At 36.9% G+C, this 22,102-nt stretch overlaps 1 protein-coding gene across 3 annotated transcripts; it reads right to left on the bottom strand.

The window, feature by feature from the left end:
• Positions 1-15,804: 15,804 nt before the first annotated feature.
• On the bottom strand, positions 15,805-20,109 carry LOC103964781 (probable lipid phosphate phosphatase beta). Of its 3 annotated transcripts, none has more exons than XM_048579993.1 (2): positions 19,359-20,109; positions 15,805-16,324 (listed from the first exon to the last, which is right to left on the bottom strand). In XM_048579993.1, the coding sequence occupies exon 1, from the start codon at positions 20,074-20,076 to the stop codon at positions 19,360-19,362; it is 717 nt and encodes a 238-aa protein (XP_048435950.1). In that variant the 5' UTR covers positions 20,077-20,109; the 3' UTR covers positions 15,805-16,324; position 19,359. The 3 variants fall into 3 exon arrangements, with proteins under 3 accessions (XP_048435950.1, XP_048435951.1, XP_048435949.1); XM_048579994.1 differs by having other exon boundaries at positions 15,805-16,242; XM_048579992.1 differs by having other exon boundaries at positions 15,805-16,222.
• Positions 20,110-22,102: the final 1,993 nt, after the last annotated feature.

Raw genomic sequence — 22,102 nt, 5'->3', positions numbered from 1 at the left:
TGTAAAACTTCCCCAAAATTGGGCTAAAAGAAGAAATCCCCCTTAAAATCGGCAAGGGGCCCAAAATCTCTCAAAACCAGAAAGAAAGCCAAAACATCTTCACAAAATAAGCAAGAATTGAAGATTGCTCACAAATAAGCAACAAGGCCTATAAATTTCGGCCAATATGAGGAAAGTAGCTGAAATTAAGACACAAAATATGCCTAAATTCTCCCATGGACGAATCAAGACACAAATTCATCCAAAGGCATGGCTTTTGAAGACTAACACGCTGCCAAAGCTCTCTTCGAAGAACGTACAACCAAAGCTGAAACTTTCTTTCAACCAAAGCTGAAGCACTCCCCTTGAAGAGTCAACAAGCGATGTGAAAATTAATTTGACACATAAATTAAACCAAATGTTGACAATTGTAGTATATATGTAAGTAGAGATCGTTCTAGACCGGGGATTAACTAGGGATGCTAATCAACACAACTAAGACTTAAAAACACTAAATTAGACTCTATAGACTTAAAACTGACTCAAAACACTCAAAACAGCAACCAACAATCAAAAAGAGTCAATTCTAGACCTACTAGACCTAACAAGTGATTTTGACTCAAATAAGACTTAACTTGACTCAAGAGACTAAAAGAAAACAGAGTTTGACTCAAATAACAAGACTCAATGGAAAGGGGATTTTTTTGATGAATACAAAACTTAAAACAGAAACTTTGCATAAAACGCTTTATAAAAACAAATTTGGTGAATTGAAAAGGGTGAAAGGCTAGTTAGACGGTCCTTCTCCACACATGACATATGCATACAGTCCAGTTATTATTCCTTTAGACTATGAATGACAACACCCCAAGTTAACCGTGATAGCACAAATTAACCATCAGATTTTCCTTAACTCATTAAATTCGATGGGATACGCATCACAACCAAATTATCCTTATCAAGTTCCCTAACTATGAAAAGCATGATAGAAAGACATATCAAATGTCATTAAGTTCTTTGAAAACCATAAGCATTGACGAGGCATTCGTAACTATGAAAAGCATGATACTCATACCAAGGATTTACTTAATACAATCATGACTAGTGACTTCCACTACTTGTGAATATAAGTTCATAACGATTAGGTGAAACTCCTTTATACTCTAGCATCAAATTCATGCATGCAAATTAAGTGTTGACCCTCAATCAACATACATAAACAAGTTTTGATAACTCAGATAAGTAAATCACATTCAAGACTCAAGAAATAATAACTGGATGTAATCAATTCATATAAAACATATAATCATGACTTCAAATTCACCTCCAACTATAAAGAAATTAGTTCCTCATGTTCATCATAATTGAAAACCAAATTAAAATAAACATCAAACTAAAAATAAGGATAGAAAGAACCCAAAAACGCTCCACACTCCAATGGCAAGCACGGCTCCCTTTGGATGGCAGATTGCACGGCACAAGTCCTTCCCTCCTTCCTTCCTTGATGCAGCACTAGAGAGAATTAGGTGTTGGTGTAAATTGTTGTGTGAGATGGTTGAATGAATGAATGCTTGAATAAGTAAATGGATGGATAAGGGTGGTGAATGAGTGCTGAAACATCAGTATTTATAGGGACAAGGGAAGGCACGGCATAGGCTGAAAATGAGGGGAATTAGGACTCCAAACCAATAAAGAACAAAGACACTTTCAATCAGATTCCAAGGATGACAAGGAATAGTCCTTGTGGCAAGAAACATAGCCTCTAGAAAGGAGGTGCGGGACCAATGTAGGAGAAGGATAGGACTTCTAAAAAACTGATATTTAGGTGTTCTAATGTCATTTTGATGTCGCCCTTGCAGCAGGAATTAAGGTAGCACAAGATTAAGATAGGATAAGATAAGATAAGATTGGATAAGGTTTGGATAAGATAAGGTTGTTTGGATAATGTTCCTTCTTTGTAGCTGATTCCTTATCTTCAATGCTTCCAAATTTGTTTCTCCATATATTAAGCACATTCCTAACCTCTATTGATCTTCAAATTCGTCCATCCACCTTGCTCCATGCATGTGCAATCCATTCCAAGCCCAAAACTGCTCCAAATAGCTCTAAAATGCACTTTCTTGCCTATTTTGCCATTTAAACCTACAAACACACGAAAATAGCTTAAATCACTATAATAAATAGAAACTAACTATGTAAATGCAAGAAAACAAGCTAACTAAGTCGCATAAATATGCTCCTATCAAATTCCCCCACACTTAGCTTTTGCTAGTCCTCGAGCAAAACAAAGAAAACAAAACACAACCTCAACCTTCCAACAATTGCCTCAGGGATTTCCAATGAAACATGACATGTTAAAAATCACTACTCCCACAAATTTTAGCTATCCCTGCCCTCGAGGATATACTTAACCGTAGTCACCACTCACTAGCTCGCATTTAATCAATTAAAACAACATTTTGAATGTAGTAACATGCCTTAGAGAATTCACTCAAATTCCTCACCGGATATACTCTCTATTTTCACACAGATTTTCTGACTACACTCCCTACACTAGGTATATGTGAGAAGATTGATGTAAACATGTAGACTAGCACTCACATATGTATAATCAAAGAAGGCACTTTCTGGAATTATTAACACAACATGTATATGATCTTATGAATGGAATGTCACTACTTAGACACGAGAACCAGGGATACCATATGCTCATACCAATTTTAAACTCCACATATTGAAACACATAACAATCAAGATAGAAGTCAAAGGGTTGTAACGGGGCTAAGGTATTGGCTAACAAAGAAAGGTTAGGATAAACAAAAGTTCTTAAAGCGATAGTAAGCAAAGTAATGAAATAAGCACTTAGAATTCACTTTTGAATGCAGAAATCAACTCTAAACACGAAGGGAAGATTCACACATCACTTTGGGCCAGATTCAAACTTTTAAAGCCTTTCTTCGACAACCAATACTTGTGAGTTCATTCTCACTTATTTTCAACTCTTTTTCTTTCTTTTCTCAACGTTTTCTTCTTTTTCACGTTTTTTTTTTTCCTGTGCCCTTTCTCTTTCTTTGGCACACAAACGTACAACTTTATGGAATTCCAACGAAAAACACCTTCCTCCGCACTTGTTTTTCTGCAAATTGTAGATCAAAAAAGATTCCTCCTAAGTCATGCTTCACTATACTTTAAGAATAAGGGTATGGATATTCCTATTCTAAGCTAGGTAAGGATAATGTGGTTAACAAAGAAAATAGGCTAAATAAGGCTCAAAACACCTACAATACATATGCAAAGGGTAAGGCTTTTTGGCTCTGGTTTTAACTAAACAACTTCATCTTGTTTTATGTTATGCACTCAATTTTATGCTTTGAATGAAATGGGCATGAGTTCTAGTATTTGGAACTATAGTGATGAAACGCATTCTAAGTAGCAACCAAGCAAAGAAATAATGAGATCATGCAACGACTTTAGAAAACAAAAATATCACAGATTAATAACTCTCCAAACAAAGTTTAGGCTCAAGTCTCTCAGGGTTGTAGCGTTAGTTTGAGTTTCTTCCTTCAATCATGTTACAAAAACTGATTTTTTTTCTCTGTGATTACATGTGAATTTGTAAATGACAACTACAACTACGCATAAACCAAAGAGCATATCAAACTTTCATCCATGTTTGTAACTTTCTTTAACAGTCATGCAATTAAAAACCAAATCATCATCATTGTGTTGGAAGGTACCCTAAGACACAAACAAACATAAAAACAAAAACGACTCTTTTTGGGTTTTTCAAACACTATTTTTCGATTTTTTTTTTTTTCAAATTTGCGGATTTTCTATTATAGGACACATTAAAACACCTCAAAACACACTAAAAACAATTAAAAACAGTGAGTAACAACTTTAGAAGTGATAGGTGGTAAAATCCCACGAAAATCAATGAAAAATCATTTGTTTACCCCCCCCCCCAACACTTAAACCAAACATTGTCCTCAATGTTTCAAACATAGACTCACAAACAATCAAACAAATAACACATCTAACAAACACAATAATAATGGCAAAATAGAAGCAATAAAGAGTAGGGTTTAGGAACGTAAATCTGATTGTGAAGCCAGAGATTCCTAGGTCTTCTTTATTTGAATGCATGGGTTGCCTCCCAAGAAGTGCTTGCTTTAACGTCTTCCAGCCGGACGATACCTTCTTTTAAGCTCCATTAGTGCCCACGACATAGAGGGGTACATCCATCCTCCACAACATGGTCCTCAAAATCCATTAGTGGCGTTGAGCTTACTAAAATCCATGTAAACTTTCTCACCACCTTGGATTTGATTGGGAACCTACCCCAAAGAAGGTAACAACCTATTAGTTGAAATGGGAATTGGAATTGGAATAGGTGGCTCACCAATATATTGCGATGAAGGGTCAAAAGTAGCAACATTGTCAACAAAATCACTAGGGGTGCTTTCGGCCAGATTGGGTTTCTTGATGGCAGGGGTGTGTCCCTTGTGCTTTATTCCAATTCCCTCTTCATTAGTGGTCCGAAATGCATCCTTCTTAATTGGAGCTGAACGTTCGTGCCCTATATTTTTAATTACATCAATGGTAAAACAAGAATGAACATCATTAGGATTCTCAATAGATTTAGAAACTTTAAAGTTAATCGTATCGCCACCAAACTCCATAGTTAAGGCTCATTTGGCCAAGTCAATCTTGGTGTGGGCTGTTTTCATGAAAGGTCATCCAAGTAAGATTGGTGATGGTGGAGAGTGGGCTAAATCCTCCATGTCAAGCACATAGAAATCTGCTGGAAAAATCAAGTGGTCTACCTGCACCAAAACATCTTCCAAAATTCCTTTCAGGTATGCATTAGATCGATCGGCTAATTGAATAATAACACCATCATTTTTAAGCTCTCCTAGATTCATAGATGCAAAAACAGAATATGGCATCATATTAATTGATGCACCTAAATCTAGCATAGCATGTTCAAACCTTGTATTACCAATTACACAAGGGATAGTGAGACTACCTAGATCTTTGCATTTAAGTGGCAGCTTTCTTTGCAACATTGCAGAGACATTCTCACTTACATGTACCATTTCTTTCTCCCGAATCCGTTTCCTTGTTGTACAAAGCTTCTTCAAAAACTTAGCGTACTTCGGAATTTGCTTTATATCATCAAGGAGCGAGATATTGACGTGCACCTTCCAAAACGTCTCCAGAATGTCTTTTTCATCCTCTTCATTCCTAGATTGCATAAATCTACTAGGAAAGGGCGCATTTAGTGGAATAGAACTAGAAAATTTCAAATTTGGACTTACCTTGGTAGTTTGGGACGGTTTTAAGGCCTTAGAGGGCTGCGACAAGGATTGGTCTTCCCTTGTCGTGGCCCTTACTTCCGGTTCTTCTTGCAGCAGCTTTTAATCCTAGTTAAGGCCTTGTTTGGATGGTTTTGGGTGATTTCCAAGCTTCTTGCCACTTCTCAACGTAATGGCCTTGGCGGTTTCAAAGCCTCCCTTTGGATTCCCAAAGGTTGAACTTGGAAGTTTGCCTTGTTCTCGAAACTGCCCAAGGAACTCCGAGATCTGCCCTATTTGCTTCTTCATGTCACTCATTTCCTTGCCTTGGTTCGCTATTCTATTATTTTGATTTTGTAATCCCTGCAATATAGAAGTTAGTAATTGAATAGCTTGATCATTATCAAATAGCGAACCTGAGTTTGGTTGAGCAGTTTGTGATTGAGGTTGAGATTGTGTGAATAACCTTTGATATATCCCAGGGGGTGGCTGTCGAAATCCTCCTTGTTGTTGAAGTTGTTGAGGTTCCCTCCACTTGAAATTTAGGTGATCTCTCCATCCCGGATTGTATGTATTTGAGTATAGATCATTCCTTTGTTGATTTTGGCCTTGATAACGTATGGCATTGGCGCTTTCCTATCCTTCATTCTCTATCAATTGAAGACATTGATCATTGAGGTGCCCTTGCATAGAGCACACGCCACACACACTTGGTGTAATTCCTTGCACTTTGCATCCTTCGGCAACCTGAGATACAAGCATAGTGAGGTTAGCTAATTGAGATTGAATTTCAGCTATTGAACTTACCTCATGGACTTCCTGTCGTGGGATGTCTCTTTGTCCAACACCTTCGTATTGTTATGCATTTAAGGCTCGGTTTGCAATTAAGATCTTGGCAGCCACCGGTGTTTTGTCAACCAAAGCACCTCCTGCCGAGGCATCTAGCATTTGTCTCTCAATGGGAAGGAGTCCCTCGTAGAAATATTGAATTAAAAGCTCTTCCTTCATTTGATGTTGAGGGCATGATGCAACTAAAGTCTTGAAATGCTCATAATACGCTGGAAATGATTCTCTTTGGCTTTGTTGAATGCCACTAATTCTCTTCCTCAAGAGAATGACCCTCGAAGTTGGAAAAAACTTCTCTAAGAATGCTCGTTTCATGCTTTCCCAAGAAGTGACAATTCCGGGTGCCAATTCGTATAGCCAATCTTTAGCCTTTTCCAAAAGAGAGAATGGAAAGGCCTTCATTTTCAGAATGTTTCCATCAACATTGATTAGTGTCATGCCTGAACATACCACTTCAAACTCCTTAAGATGCTTGTTTGGATCTTCCATGGACAGGCCATGGTATTTGGGAATGTGATGCAACAAGCTAGACTTCAATTCGAACTCATCGGTATTGCCTTGAGTTGCCCTAGGATAGTGAATGCATAAGGGCACGGCATTGCCTAATCCCGAGGCCGAAAGTTCCTTGATTGTTCGATTATCCGCAGCCATGGCTTGTTCTTCCTCTTCCACTTATTCTTCTTCAGATTCGGCTTCAGAACTAGGTTGACTAGGTTCTGGATGCCTCTTCTTTCTCCTCAACGTTCATTCAAAATCGTCGTCAAACTCCAATATATGCTCACAAACAGGTTGAGAACTACGAGTCATAAACTAGTACCTAAAACAATGCAAACAAAACAAAATAAAATCAGAAAACAAAACAAAACAGAAACAGACACAAAAGAAAAACACACGGCACTAACTAGGGGAAGATTAGCAATTTTGCTAATCCCCGGCAATGGTGCCAAACTTTGATGTGAAAATTAACTTAACACACAAATTAAACCCTAATGTTGACAATTGTAGTATATATGTAAGTAGGGATCGTTCTAGACCGGGGATTAACTAGGGATGCTAATCAACACAACTAAGACTTAAAAACAGTAAATTAGACTTTATAGACTCAAAACTGACTCAAAACACTCAAAACAACAACAAACAATCAAAAAGACTCAATTCTAGACCTAACAAGTGATTTTGACGAAAATAAGACTTAACTTGACTCAAGAGACTAAAAGAAAACAGATTTTGACTCAAATAACAAGACTCAATGGAAGGGGGATTGTTTTTGACGAATACAAAACTTGAAACGTAAACTTTGCATAAAACGCTTTATAAAACCGAATTTGGTAATTGAAAAGGGTGAAAGGCTAGTTAAACGGTCCTTCTCCACACATGACATATGCATACAAACCAATTTCTAGTTATTATTCCTTTAGACTATGAATGACAACACCCCAAGTTAACCGTAATAGCACAAATTAACAATTAGATTTTCCTTAACTCATTGAATTGGATGGGATACGCATCACAACCAAATTATCCTTATCAAGTTCCCTAACTATGAAAAGCATGATAGAAAGACATATCAAAGGTCATTAAGTTCTTTGAAAACCATAAGCATTGACAAGGCATTCGTAACTATGAAAAGCATGATACTCATACCAAGGATTTACTTAACACAATCATGACTAGTGACTTCCACTACTTATGAATATAAGTTCATAACGATTAGGTGAAACTCCCTTATACTCTAGCATCAAATTCATGCATGCAAATTAAGTGTCGACCCTCAATCAACATACATAAACAAGTTTTAATCACTCAAATAAGAAAATCACATTCAAGACTCAAGAAATAATAACTGGATGTAATCAATTCATATAAAACATATAGTCATGGCTTCGAATTCACCTCCAACTATAAAGAAATTAGTTCCTCATGTTCATCATAATTGAAAACCAAATTAAAATAAACAGCAAACTAAAAATAAGGATAGAAAGAACCCAGAAACGCTCCACACTCCAATGGCAAGCATGGCTCCTTTTGGATGGCAGATTGCACGGCACAAGTCCTTCCTTCCTTCCTTCCTTGCTGCGGCACTAGAAATTAGTTCCTCATGTTCATCATAATTGAAAACCAAATTAAAATAAACAGCAAACTAAAAATAAGGATAGAAAGAACCCAGAAACGCTCCACACTCCAATGGCAAGCACGGCTCCTTTTGGATGGCAGATTGCACGGCACAAGTCCTTCCTTCCTTCCTTCCTTGCTGCGGCACTAGAGCGAATTAGGTGTTGGTGTAAATTGTGGTGTGAGATGGCTGAATGAATGAATGCTTGAATGAGTGAATGGATGGATAAGGGTGGTGAATGAGTGATGCGGCATCATGTATTTATAGGGACAAGGGAAGACACGGCATAGGCTGAAAAAGAGGGGAATTAGGACTCTAAACCAACAAAGAACAAGGACACTCTCAATCAGATTCCAAGGATGACAAGGAATGGTCGTTGTGGCAGGAAACATAGCTTCTATAAGGGATAGGTGTGGGACCAATGTAGGAGAAGGATAGAGCTTCTAGAAACCTGATATTTAGGTGTTTTAATGTCATTTGGATGTCCCCATTGCAACAGGAATTAAGGTAGCAGAATATTAGGATAGGATAGGATAAGATAAGATAAGATAAGATTGGATAAGGTTTGGATAAGATAAGGTTGTTTGGATAATGTTCCTTCTTTATAGCCGTTTCCTTATCTTCAATGCTTCCAAATTTGTTTCTTCAGATATTAAGCACATTCCTAGCCTCTCTTGATCTTCAAATTCATCCATCCACCTTGCTCCATGCATGTGCAATCCATTCCAAGCCCAAAACTGCTCCAAATAGCTCTAAAATGCACTTTCTTGCCTCTTTTGCCATTTAAACCTACAAACACACGAAAATAGCTTAAATCACTATAATAAATAGAAACTAACTATGTAAATGCAAGAAACTATAATAAATAGAAACTAACTATGTAAATGCAAGAAAACAAGCTAACTAAGTCACATAAATATGCTCCTATCAACAAGATAAATATGCTCCTATCAACAAGCACTCGTGCCGACTCATTCAAGACTTTGTTGCAAGCTCAAAACTTGTAACGACTTTTGATTCAAGATCAAGTCGCCAAGACCCTTGAATCAACGAAATTCTACATCAACACTCCCTTTGCCACAACCCTAAACTTGAGGTGAAGACTATCCACGCATCGTTTCAAGCTCAAAACTTGAAGCAATCATTCAATCGTTCGTACGAGATCAAGTCATTGCGACCCTTGGATCAACAACCTACGCATCTACATCAAATTTGAAGACTGAATTAGAGGAAAAGTTGTAAATAGTGATTGTAACCTACAAATTTAAGTCAATACAAATCTACTTTGTACAAGTGTTCTCATTTCATTCGTTACAGAATTTTCATGTTTACACCAACAATTTTCAAAGATTGTCCCTGCCTCTTATTAGTTGTCATTGCATAGCAATTTTTTAAAGGAAACTGTCACATTCGTAAAGTAAACAGATGTTTATTTTGAGATGTCTCAATAATAATTCTTGGGATGTAAACGTCTTCAGTAATGTTGGTACCCAGTATGATCTTTGCTTGCACAATTCTATCAGTTAATTTCATCACCACCAATTGTATTCCATCACATAACTCACAACTTTGGTTTAAATTCCTAAGTAACATTACCAGCATACCAAGTTTCAATACCATCTTTTGGTGGGCAGACCAGCTATTTCAAGTTAGTTCAAAAATTTAATCAGATAAAGAATATCAAGATCCTTAACATTTTCTATCAACGAAGACAACGAATCAAACTGAGATAGGTTTGACTTTTGCCAGGCAGCATACTCAACAAATATCGTCTCAAAAATTAGTTTCAAAATTTGTGTCCACTACTGAAACCATGCGGTCGATGGGATTTTCATCATAAGTAATGAGAAAGTCTCTTTGTATTTCAACCCAAGAACTTTCTTTATCAGCTGAAAATATAAATCTAGCAGTATTACCATTTCCAATTTCCAATATCCAATTCACAAAATCACTTGTCTTATTTTTCATGATCATTCAAGCCTGTTGTTGAAAGCCTTATGTTTTTTTTTTTTTTTTTTTTTTGAGGAAACGAAAAACAGTTAAATAAGGCAAAAGATAAGAATTTGTCATTGAAGCTTCAATGTCTATTGTACTTTAATTTTGAACAACAGGCAGAATTTTGCCTAAAATCACTTCCAAATAGAATTGGCTTCCCTCCAAATGGAAAATCGTCAAAACACCCTTTAACAACATCATGGAGATTATCCAAAGTTTCAAAAACATCATTTACGATTCACAGGTGCAATTCTTCCACCAAGAAGCAAAAGGGTGGCAATTCCAAATAAAGCGACCGCCAAAACTATTTTGTTTTGTGATCCAATTTTAGCTATGATCATGGTCCACAAAAATCTTGCTAGTTCCACCATGTCCATGCACACACCAAAAAAAAAAAAAAAGCAAGATTTGTTGCCCCTTACCAAATTGAAAATGACAAAAGCACCCACAAATCTCTTACCTCCACCCGTTGGACCTAGAAAATTAAAAATTAAAAATTAGGCAACACATTCCTTTGCTGGTGTGGAAAGGAAGCCCTACTCAGGCAATGCCAGAAGTCCACACAAGGCCCAAACGCATAAAGGCAGGCCTCTAAATACATATATTTTTTTTTAAAGAATGACAAAGTCGTGAATCAACTGAAATTACCACAATTTTATTGTAGCTTGTCTAAATGCCACAACCCCCTCTAGTTTTACGGCTAGTTTAGTATTGATGTACTTTAAAAATATAAAAAAAAAATGAACTTATTATGTTGTGCTGTGAGAATAAATGATAGGAGCATATTTATGCTACTTAGTTATGTTGTTTCCTTGCATTTAGTTACTTAATTACTATCTATTTTAGTCTTTTAAGTTATTTTCGTATGTTTTTAGGTCCTAATGGCAAAAGGAGCAAGAAAGTGCATTTTGAGGCTATTTGGAGCAGTTTTGGGCATGGATTGGATAGCTTAACCATGGAGCAATGTGGATGGACGAAATTGAAGTCAAGAGATGCTAGGAAAGGCTAAAAATCTGGAGAAAGAAGTCCAAATGCAAAGAAGATAAGGAAATAGCAAGAAATAAGGAACCTTATCCAAATTTCCTTATCTTATCCAAACCTTATCCAACCTTATCTTATCTTATCCTATCCTAATCTTTTTCTACCTTAATTCCAACTTCAAAGAGGACTCCTTTTCACATTAAATCACCTAAATATCAAGTTCTAGAAGCCCTATTTTCGTGCATTATGTTTATGCCACATGTAACCCTTCTAGAAGTTTTAGAATCTGCCACAAGGACCATTCCTTGTCCTCCTTGGAATCTGATTGAAAGTATCCTTGTTCTTTGGTGATTTGGAGTCCTAATTCCTCTCCTTTTCAGCCCAAATTCGTGCCTTCCCTTCACCCTATAAATACATGATGCCACAACACTCAAAAACAACCACCCTCTACCCCAAATTCACACCACACCATCCACCACACCTCAAGAGCCTAAATTCACACAAATCCCCTTTGTTGGCAGCAAGGAAGGAAGGAGGAGCCACCTGGAGTGTTTCTAGGTGTATTCTGTCGTTGTTTTTAATGTTTAAGTTTAATTATCTTTGTTTTGTAAACATGAGGAACTAATTTTGTTTTGGCTAGAGGAGACTTTGAAACCATGATTATATTTGCAATATGAATTGATTAATTCCAGTTGTGATTTCATAAATTGTGAATGCAATTTACTTAACCGTTTGATGGATAACTTATTCTTGTTTGTTGATTAAGGGTGAACACTTAATTTGCATGCTTGAATTTGGTGCTAGAATATAAGGGAGTTTCACATAATCGTTACAAACTTATGTTCACAAGTAGTTAAGGTTGTTTTCACAATCATGTTAAGTAAATTCCTAGCATGAGTATCATGATGTCATAGTTACAAGTGCTTTGTCAATGCTTATGATTTTCATTGAACGTAATGATCTTTGATTGTATCTCTATTATGATGTCATGTAGGGAACTTTTGAAGAATGCTTTGGGTTGTCGTATGATGTCATCCAATCCAATAACTTAAGGAAAATCTGAGGGTTAATTAGTGATGTCACGGTTAATTTGGGGTGTTGAGGTTCATGGTTTATCGAAAAGCAACTGGAAATCAATTTGTATGCAAGTGTGTCATGTGTGGAGAAGGACCCTCTAGCTAGCTACTCACCCATCCATATTCCCAAATTCGTCCAAATCCTATTTAAATCTTTTAGTTACTTGTTTTTTTCTTAAATTCGTCAAAAACTCAATCCCCTTTATTTAGTTGTGTCAAATCTGTCCTAATTAGTGTTTTTGAGTGTTTTGAGTCAAAACCAATTCTATTTTCGTCGAAATTGAGTCCTAGAGTCTAGTTTGAGTCTTTTTGGTTGTTTTGTGTTGTTTTGAGTCTTTTGAGTTTGTTTAAGTGTTTTTGAGCATATTTTTGTGTCTTTGAGTCAGTTTTCATTAGATTAGCAATCCCTCCTAATCCCCGGCCTAGAACGATCCCTACTTATATCTATACTACAATTGTCAAAAAGAGGGTTTAATTTGAGTGCTATTATTTATCACGTCAATAAACATCTGTAAAATAAAGTTCTTGAGTGTTTGATACACTTTTTTTTTTTTGTATAAGTGCTTTTAACAAAAAAAAATAGTGTATGAATGTTTGGTAAACTTTATATAAATTGTTGTGAATATGTTAAATGACGAAAAATGATATGGTATTTAATGTGATATAATAATTGTCAAAGAGAATAATGTAAGGGCAATGATTGTAATTTTGTAACATACTTGGGGGTATATTTGCTATTTGAAATTTATTTAAATGAGCACTGATTACTATACTTTGAAAAAACAAAAAACAAATACAATAAAATTTAGAAGCATGGTAGATCCTGCTTTTTATAAAGTTTTTTTTTTTAATCAAACACATTTAATATTCTAAATTTTTTATTTAAAAATTGTATTTAAAAATAAAAAAAAATAAAAAAATAAAAAACACCACATGAGGCCTAGAGGTTAAGCTGACCTCGTTAGCATGTCTTAAAAGTGGTGAGAATTGCACATCATGAGACCTCAGAAAATTGCAGTTTGTTTGTGATGGGGTGCTTGAATTGATAACCCACTAAAATTTTCAAGTTGATCAATGATACAACAAGCGATGGAGAAGTTTGAAGCCAATAATGTTGACTAAGTTGTACAAGCTAAAGTAAAATATTTTCAACTTGTTTCTCATCTTCCAGTATTCGTTATCCAATTCACATTCTCCATCCGACAATGCATCAAGGATCAATCAACAAGAGCCTCTTCCTCTTTGGACCACTTTTTTCACATAAAAACTTCTGTTAGTTTTTATCACAAATTTTAAAAAGAATTTTTGAAAATTTGATATTTTGATAGAACGGAGTTCTTTCGTCTCGAAATCCGACTGCTATTAATTTGAAGAGTGCTCTTTCTTATTATATATTATGTATTCTTTCTAAATTTAAGGACTAACTGTTGTATTGAATCACAAAATAATCTGGAAAATGTTCCACACTAATGGATACGGGATAAACTTGTTACACACTAATGGAAAATGTTCCACATTAATGTTACAAAATAATCTTGTAGCACTTACCAATGAGGCTTTACCAATTAATATAATTAGATTTGCGCTTCATAGACAAACTTGGATTTGCAATCCCAAGTAAGATCGGTTCAGGATCATGGGATCCTTTTCTATCAGATAGGAAAGGCTATTGCACAAAATGTACTTCTAAGTAATTCAAACAACAATAAAAAATAAAAAGTAAATAAATAAAATAAAAGCCGATGTCTGTGGATTCAATTCAAACAACAATCATGGAAAAGGAAAAACGAAAAGAACACATGCAAGTGACCCACAAAGAGAAAAGATCCAACCACATTTCCACATTGTTCACAGAACAATCTCAAGGTCTCTCAGGAAAAAAAAGCCCTTGATTTCAAAGATTAATATCAAATGATAGGACACCCCCCATCATGTGGTGCCCTAAATGAGTTCAATCAAGTAAGCATTTAGGACACGGGGCCCTCGGACTGTAAGGAGGGACGTAAAACAAAAAGATAGGACAATCATCGATTGAATTCCACAAATTAAATATCCTCAACAGGCACCTGCATATGCATATCTTTTACAACACTTAGGAAAGAGACCGACAAAAAAAGGTTTTGTACCCCCTTCTACAAATATGACATCCTTTCAAGTCAACAAAAAATATTGGAGTACTCAAACGCTTCTTATATGAAGATTCTTTCCACCATTTCCATGTTAATACTTACAGTTGCAATGATGCATCACCAAAGCATGACAATAATAATCGACAAAAAAAATACTTTGGCGCCTTACATGTAAGGAGTCATTTCTTCTCATAAACAAACCACTGCTTAACATGTGTGTGGAAAATTTTCCTTTTGTACTTATAATGAGTTGTAGCTTACATATGAAATTATGATTTGCAAGTAAGCATGGGCTACAATTATAGTGGGCAAGTAACTGCCGTTATTTACCCATCATTTAAGCCCTTACCCGTATAACCGTTTACCGATTGGATAATTGCAAAAACAGCTATACTCATACTCATAACCTCATACTCGTTTACCAATTTACCTTTTTTTAATCCATTTACCGTTTTTACCCATTCACTGTTTTTTAACCCATTTACCCGTTTACCCATTTTTTAACCCGTTAACTTTTTTTTAACCTGTTTACCGAGATGTAGAGGTGATAATTCGTAAGCTTGTAGCATATTTTGTATTGGCACTCTCTAAAAAAATGTTCCTGCCAACACGTAGGAGAAGAAAAGGGTATGTAATTATATGTATCATTAATCAAGGGGTTAAAATTCAATTATATAGACGGTCAACAATCAAATTTATTATTCGTTAGACAACAATTTTAGTTCTGTTTTAAGTTGTTATAGACTCATAACAAACACAGAATGAGCAATCTTGGGTTCAACTCAAAATGTATCACCTAAAAAGTTCAAATGCACTTGGATTGACCCCACCATTCTGAAATCATTTATATCTTTGGTTTCAACGAGCAACTAGAGCTAAATTGGTTGTATGCAAGCATTTAAAGAGAGCAATAGAAATGATCAAATGAAAACCAACCAATATTTGGTAATTCTGGGTGTAAACATGAATACATATACATTCGCTCGAAGGTAGGAAATAATCCAGCACTTTGCAGTGAAACATCATTACGCCCATTAACAAGCAATGCAAAATGTAGCGGAGATGAGTGGGAGTGGGCCACGAGGAGAGATATGAACGGCGGGAGTCTAAAGGGGTCAAACAATTTTACGGTTTTTAATTTTTTTTTTTTTTTTCCTTTTTAATTTTCATATATTAATATAAACGGTTAAACGAGTCCCCATTTATAACCGCAGTAATACCCATAACCACTCATTTAAATTTCACGGATAAACAATTATACCCAAAACCATTTATTTTTTTAAACGGTTACTCATAACTGTAACCGTGAGTTTTACATAAGCAGGTAACCGCAGTTTACCCATACCCCTGGGTATTTTGCCCCATCCCTATTTTACAAATGATGAGGATTGAGGAATGAGTTTTCACATGTAAGAACCCAGGCAATGTTCATAGTATTCAACACTTATCTCTCGAGTTTCTAAGCAGTGAATCAAACAATCCGTCCATGGAATAAAGCTTATCAAAAAATGTCTTGTCAATGATTGAGCTTACTATCATTTTTCCTTTCAATAAATCCAGTGAAACAGTAATGGGAGCCAGTGAAAGCATGGAAGGTACCACTGAAGAAGCACACAATTTGCCAGCATCTCTTTCACCAGCCGAACTCAATATAATTCTCATTACATCTGGATGCTACTGCCCCCTTAAGAGAGTATTTTCACCACATTGCCTTCGAGCCAGAACCACCATAAAACAGAATATCTGACAGCAGCAGATTTGCACATGGAATCAATGATATCCAGGTTGCTCCAGTCTGGAACCGTCCTGCAATTTAAAGTCGGAAGCTATCCTCCAGTCAGAAGTCATCTCCATCAGACATTGAATTGTAAAGACTAACTTTAGGTGCAACATGTAAGTCCTAACGACCTGGGAACAACATACTCATATTCAGCCGGAGAAAGATAACTAAATGATACCTGGTACAAGTCAGTATAAAGCGTGCCCACTACCACAACACTTGGCAAGACTGACATAGTTAAAAGAAGATATACCAGCTGGTAGCATCGGCAATCCAGGATTTGTAATTTCCTTTTGCAAGTTTTGTAGTCCAATCACTATGAACTGAACAGAAAACTACCTCACCCCGTCCCTAATCTACATTCCTACATACTTTATTCCACCTTTTAATGCTTATTCTTCACATCCTATAGTGCAACTGCTGTCGAGAATTTCTGAATTCACTTTTTCCACTACACATTAGTATCGGCTACAGAACTCCGCTAATTTTCCCCTCATTCCACCCATATAAATTTAATATGTCCATCATAAGCATTAAGGATTAACTCTCAACCCCCTAATTATATTCATCAGAGTCTGCTTTTCGCCCTTCAGGTTAATCTTTGTCTACATCAAAGGCAGAACTTCCAAATCCACCAACATCTTCTCGTTCTAGTGGTACATCTCTTCCCAATGTTGGAAGAAAACATCTAAATCTTAAAAGTACTAAACCGACAGTGAATGTATTTCAATAGACAGAGAAAAAATGAACAGGATATTATTTTTTTTCCTTTGGGGGGAGAAAGAAAATATGGCAATTTTGAAAATGGGTACTACAAATAAATAAGGCATAGTGTTCTACCCATCATAAGATTGTAAATTACATTTTCCTTCAAGATAGTAGCACCTTCTGGCCTGTTTGATAACAATTTTTCTTTAGTTTCAAGTTTTCATTTAGTTTTTTATTTCATTTTTTTTTGTTTTTAGTTTTCATTTGTGTGTCCTTATATCCATTCACATTCCACCATCCTTCCTTCACCCTTCTTTCATTCCCCCTTTCTCTAACATACTTTCCTCTATCTATAGCAAATCAATTGAAAAATAAAAACTAATAAATACAATTATTCCTCTTTTTGCATTTTGGTTACATTGTAGGGTTACATGAAGACTCATCTTTAAGTTCTTACCTTTTTACATTGGTAATGGATGAGTTAACGGACATATCCAAGATGATATTCCTTGGTGTATGCTATTCGCAGATGTTAGTGTGCCTTTAAGTCCTTACCTTTTTGCAATGGTAATGGATGAGTTAACGGACATCTCCAAGATGATATTCCTTAGTGTATGCTTTTTGCAAACAATAGTGTTGATAGATGAAACTCATGAGGGAATAAATGCGAAGCTTAACCTTCGAGAGGAAGTGTTGGAATCTAAAGGTCTTCGCCTAAGTAGGCAGACAGAGTATATGGAGTGCTAGTTCAGTGGGAACGAAGGTTAAAATGAGTTGAGGGTGAGGATTGGAGATCAAGAAGTACCAAAGTGCAAACACTTTCGCTATCTTGGATCTATCTTGCAAACGAAGAGTTGGATGGAGACCTCAATCGTGGAATACAAGTTAGATGGATGAAGTGGAAGAGTGCATCAAGTGTCTTGTGCGACTATCGTATGCCACTAATGCTCAAGGGAAAATTTTATAGGATGGCAATAAGGTCAACAATACTTTATGACACGGAATGTTGGGCGGTGAAGTATCAACAAGTACACAAAATGAGTGTAGCGGATATGAGAATGCTTCGTTAGATGTGTGGGCACACGAGAAAGGACAAGATTAGGAACGAGGATATCCGAGGTAAATTAGGAGTAGCCAAAATTGAAGATAAGATGAGACAAAATCGGTTAAGGTGGTTTTGGACATGTGAAACGAAGACCTACAGACGCCCCAGTTAGAAGATGCGATTACGAGACAGAGACTCAGGCCAGAAGGGTAGAGGAAGACCTAGGAAGACTTGGAAAGAGACATTAAGAAAAGACTTGGACTACTTGGATCTAACGGAAAACGTGGCATAAAACCAAGTGCAGTGGCGTTCTAGGATTCATTTAGTCAACCCCACTTAGTGGGATAAGGCTTTGTTGTTGTTGTTGTTGTTTGCATTCAGGTTATAAAGCTAGGAATCCGATATGCTCTATTATCTTCTTTTCAAGCAGATGACAAGTATTCCAGATTCGAGAATTGAATAAGGCGGTATACTATGAGGTAGAATGATACATGCTTGATAAATTTCCAAACAATGATATGATCTTGTTTCATTGCTGCATAACCAAGTGCCCCCTACGATATAGAACTAGGACTGTACATGATTTTGTAGGTGAAGAGAGACTGAAATTCAATCTATTTAAGTTTTTTCTTTACCATTTCAATACAGGTCTATTATAGATAACCATGGTACCGTGTGCAGTCCAATTAGTGATCATATACGTGAAATTAAAGGATTAAGCACTCCTCCATCCCTCCCTACCTCCCTCCCTATACTCATTCGGAAGCTTGGATACAAAACTGGGCATCTCAATACAAGGTTTCTACAGAAAAACCACCACTGCCATTCGAACCTTCATCAATACCACCACACTGCCATCAACTCCAATGTCGATACCAACATCTCCAACAAAACTATGTCATTATCAGCATTGACAACAGAAACACTGCCCCCACCCTCATACCACCATACTTGCAACTGTCACCATTGTCAAGCACCATAATTCTGCCCTGTCTACTAGTGTTACCATGACAAAAACCATTGAAACTAGCATTACCCTCAAAACCACGCTGGAAGTCAACAAGCGAACACCGATCATCATTACCAACACAACCACCACCACACAACTTGCATCACTAATATCTAGCAACCTGGACTTTTGACGAGAATACCTCACTATAGCTATTAATGAAAATTTTCGCTTAATTTCTAGTCTTCTAGTTATAAGTGTCTACATACGTAATGTTAGTGGTAATACATCAACATTTGATTCCACAATCATCGAAACTGCCACAATTGTTGTCACTCCTAATAACACGTCACTAAAAAACTCTCTGTGATTATACCCAACATTGTTAACAGGATTAACTCAGAAATCAATGCATAAACGATAATTAGCAGTTCAATTGTCAGTGCTAAACAATTCATACCTTAGAACCTCAGGAAGTGAAACGAAACGAGAGCCTCAAGCACTCCCAAACACGCCCCGGCGAAAACGTCGGTGACGAAATGCCTGCCCAGCAAAACCCTAGAGACGGAGGTGCCGGCGGCCCAGGCCCAAGCGACCGAGACCAAAATACTCACGGCATTGACCTGGTCCGTGCCGATCCAACGATCAACGAAGGGAGACGATGACCGTAGGTTGGCGAGGGCATCGGCGAGGGCGACGGCGGAGACGTGTAAGAGGGAAGCAACGAAGCAAACCCGAGATGCGTGCCCACTGGGGAAGGAGAAATGGTCCGCCGAAACGGCGACGCTCATGTTCTTGTTGTAGAGAGGGCGGGAGCGGCGGAAGAGGAGTTTGATTAGGCCGACGACGGCGAGGTCGAGGAGGAGGCCGAGGATGAGTGGGAAGAGGAGTGGACGGAGGATTTGGGTTGGGCTTGGGGATGGGATCGGGATAGGGGTTGGGGTTAGGGTTGGGGCAAGAAGGAGGGAGAGGGAGAGAGGGAAGAAGAAGCGGAAGTCGGCGGAGAGTTCGAGGAGGAGGAAGAGGGAATGGGGGAGGAAGGGTTTGGCGAGGATGTGGAGATGTCGGGAGACGGTCGTATCTAGAGCTACTAAGCTGCCGAGGATTGGTGGCGGTGGCGCTGTGGTGGTGGTGTGTTTCGCTGGTGGTGCTGGTGCTGGTGCTGGTGCTGCATCCATGGTTGAATGTCAGTCTGAGTGTGAGATGGTTAGCCGTTGGGTTAGACAGTTGATAACCAATCAAGGAGTTAGTTTGTACTGGACTAGAATGTAGTGAATTTTAGTTTGGAGGCCCAAATACAGATTGAAAGAAGGCTCTTTTCTCAATTCATGGCCCAAAAATAGAATTCAAATTACTTTTTTATTTTCTACATAAAGGAAATTCGAACACGGAATCTCAGGTGTAGAATCAAATGATCTTAACCAACTAAGCTAAAAGGAGAATTACTTGGTATTGTTGTGCTTTTAAAAAATGTTTTTCCAGTATTGTAAGGAATAATTAGTTGAAAGAAGAAAATGTTATGTTTCATGAATTATATTTGTAATAGTGTTGTGAATATAAAACACATTGTCAAGTTTGGTACTTTTTATGTTGTGGTCTATTAGTTGTTATTATTGTTATTATTTTGATAAAGAGGAAAATCTTGCACCGCTCCATCATGTATTGTAGCACAAAATGGAACACCAAATATCGGATGAGGATCTTCGCCAGATTCTCTTTGTGAGGATCTCTAGGATTCTCACATCTTATTCGTTCATTGTACATTGTGCAGCCAGCTTTTATTAGGTACCAATTGTAAAAAAATTCAAAATGATTTCTGATCGCACGATATAAGGTGCACGGATTTTGATGAACAGATAGAATGTAAGGATCCCTAAAATCCTCACAAAGAGAATCTGGATGGGATCCAAATTCCTAGATATAGAAATCCCTTGGTAGTGTTATCTTGATTAGTAACGACTTGACAAACTTGACCGGAAAAATGTTTCCACATAGATGCTCTCTTGGAATCATTCTAGCAAGGTTGAATCTTTTTCTTATTGTGAGGCTAAACCTACCCCCTCCTCTTTAGCAAAGTTGAATCTTGTATACATGTTTAATCCAATAAAAAAATCCAGCATAGGTTTTGCCAAGGTTAAATTCATCCAAAAGTTACAAATAAAGGTGGACAACAAGGTCACAGAATACCTTCCAAGTCTCATCTTGTCACATGTATCTTTAACAACCAAAAAATAGGATCATTAATAGGTTTATTGATAACTAGTAGGTTTATCAGTAGGGTTTACTATAAAGATAACTTTATATGTGTCCTCCAATGTAACAATCTTCCAAAGTTGCATGTAATTCAAATTGAGATTGCATTGGCTTTTTATATTAGGGGTTTGATATGAAATAAATATATGTAATGACCTGATTAATTAGAGAAAGATCATTTCGTTGTAATTCTAACTAAATCAAGATTCTAAAATATGCTACGCATTAGTCGGGTGGCAGGTTGGGGCTTAGCGGCTAAGCAAAGGTCTAGGCGGACTAAGCGGATTTAAGTAAATTTATTATATTTTGTATAAATAAGTGCCTAGTTATACGTAAAAAACACACATAATTGTTTCACGATAGATAAGTTGCAAAATAAAATGACATATAAATTATAAAGTATTAGAACATATTGAAGGGGGAACAAGTACATCATGAGTGTTCATCCAAGTATTTAACAAATTTCTTACATTTTATTGAAAAAAGTAAAATACAAATTGAAAGTTATAGATTTTTTGTCACAATGAGAGTCATGAGCTAGGTGGGTGCCTAGGCAGGTTAAGTGGGTGCCTAAGCAGGCTAGGTAGACGCCTAAGTGGGTCTAGACAAACTTTCTTAATTTTCAAACACCTAAGGACTAATCGGGGTGTTGGCCAGCCACCTAGTGCCTAGGCGGTGCTAGGTGGGGATTTTTAGAACAATGAACTAAATAGGTTCTCTTCTATATTCTATATTGGCTTGAATAACCATGACATAAACTAGGCATCACTCATGGCTTGTGGGCCCCTTCAATGACTAACCTTACTATCATCAATGAATGGATAAATTAAAAGATGAATTTAATTCACTAAATGATTGAAGTGGCATTAATCACAACATTGTTTTGCAATGAACCTAATTAATGGATCGCACAGGTAATGCAATAATGACTGCTTATCTCCCTCATGAGAG

Source organism: the organism of the source record quoted next, unplaced genomic scaffold, assembly GCF_019419815.1.
Source record: "Pyrus x bretschneideri cultivar Hongxiangsu unplaced genomic scaffold, Pyrus_bretschneideri_v1 Contig14, whole genome shotgun sequence".
In the NCBI taxonomy this organism is placed as follows: domain Eukaryota; kingdom Viridiplantae; phylum Streptophyta; class Magnoliopsida; order Rosales; family Rosaceae; genus Pyrus; species Pyrus x bretschneideri.
Note: the sequence above shows the minus strand (reverse complement) of the source record. Positions and strands in the feature narration are given on the sequence as shown.

What these genes read in the sequence shown, in the direction of transcription:
- LOC103964781 (XM_048579993.1), bottom strand. Translation starts at nt 20,076, where the DNA reads ATGGATGCAGCACCAGCACCAGCACCAGCACCACCAGCGAAACACACC.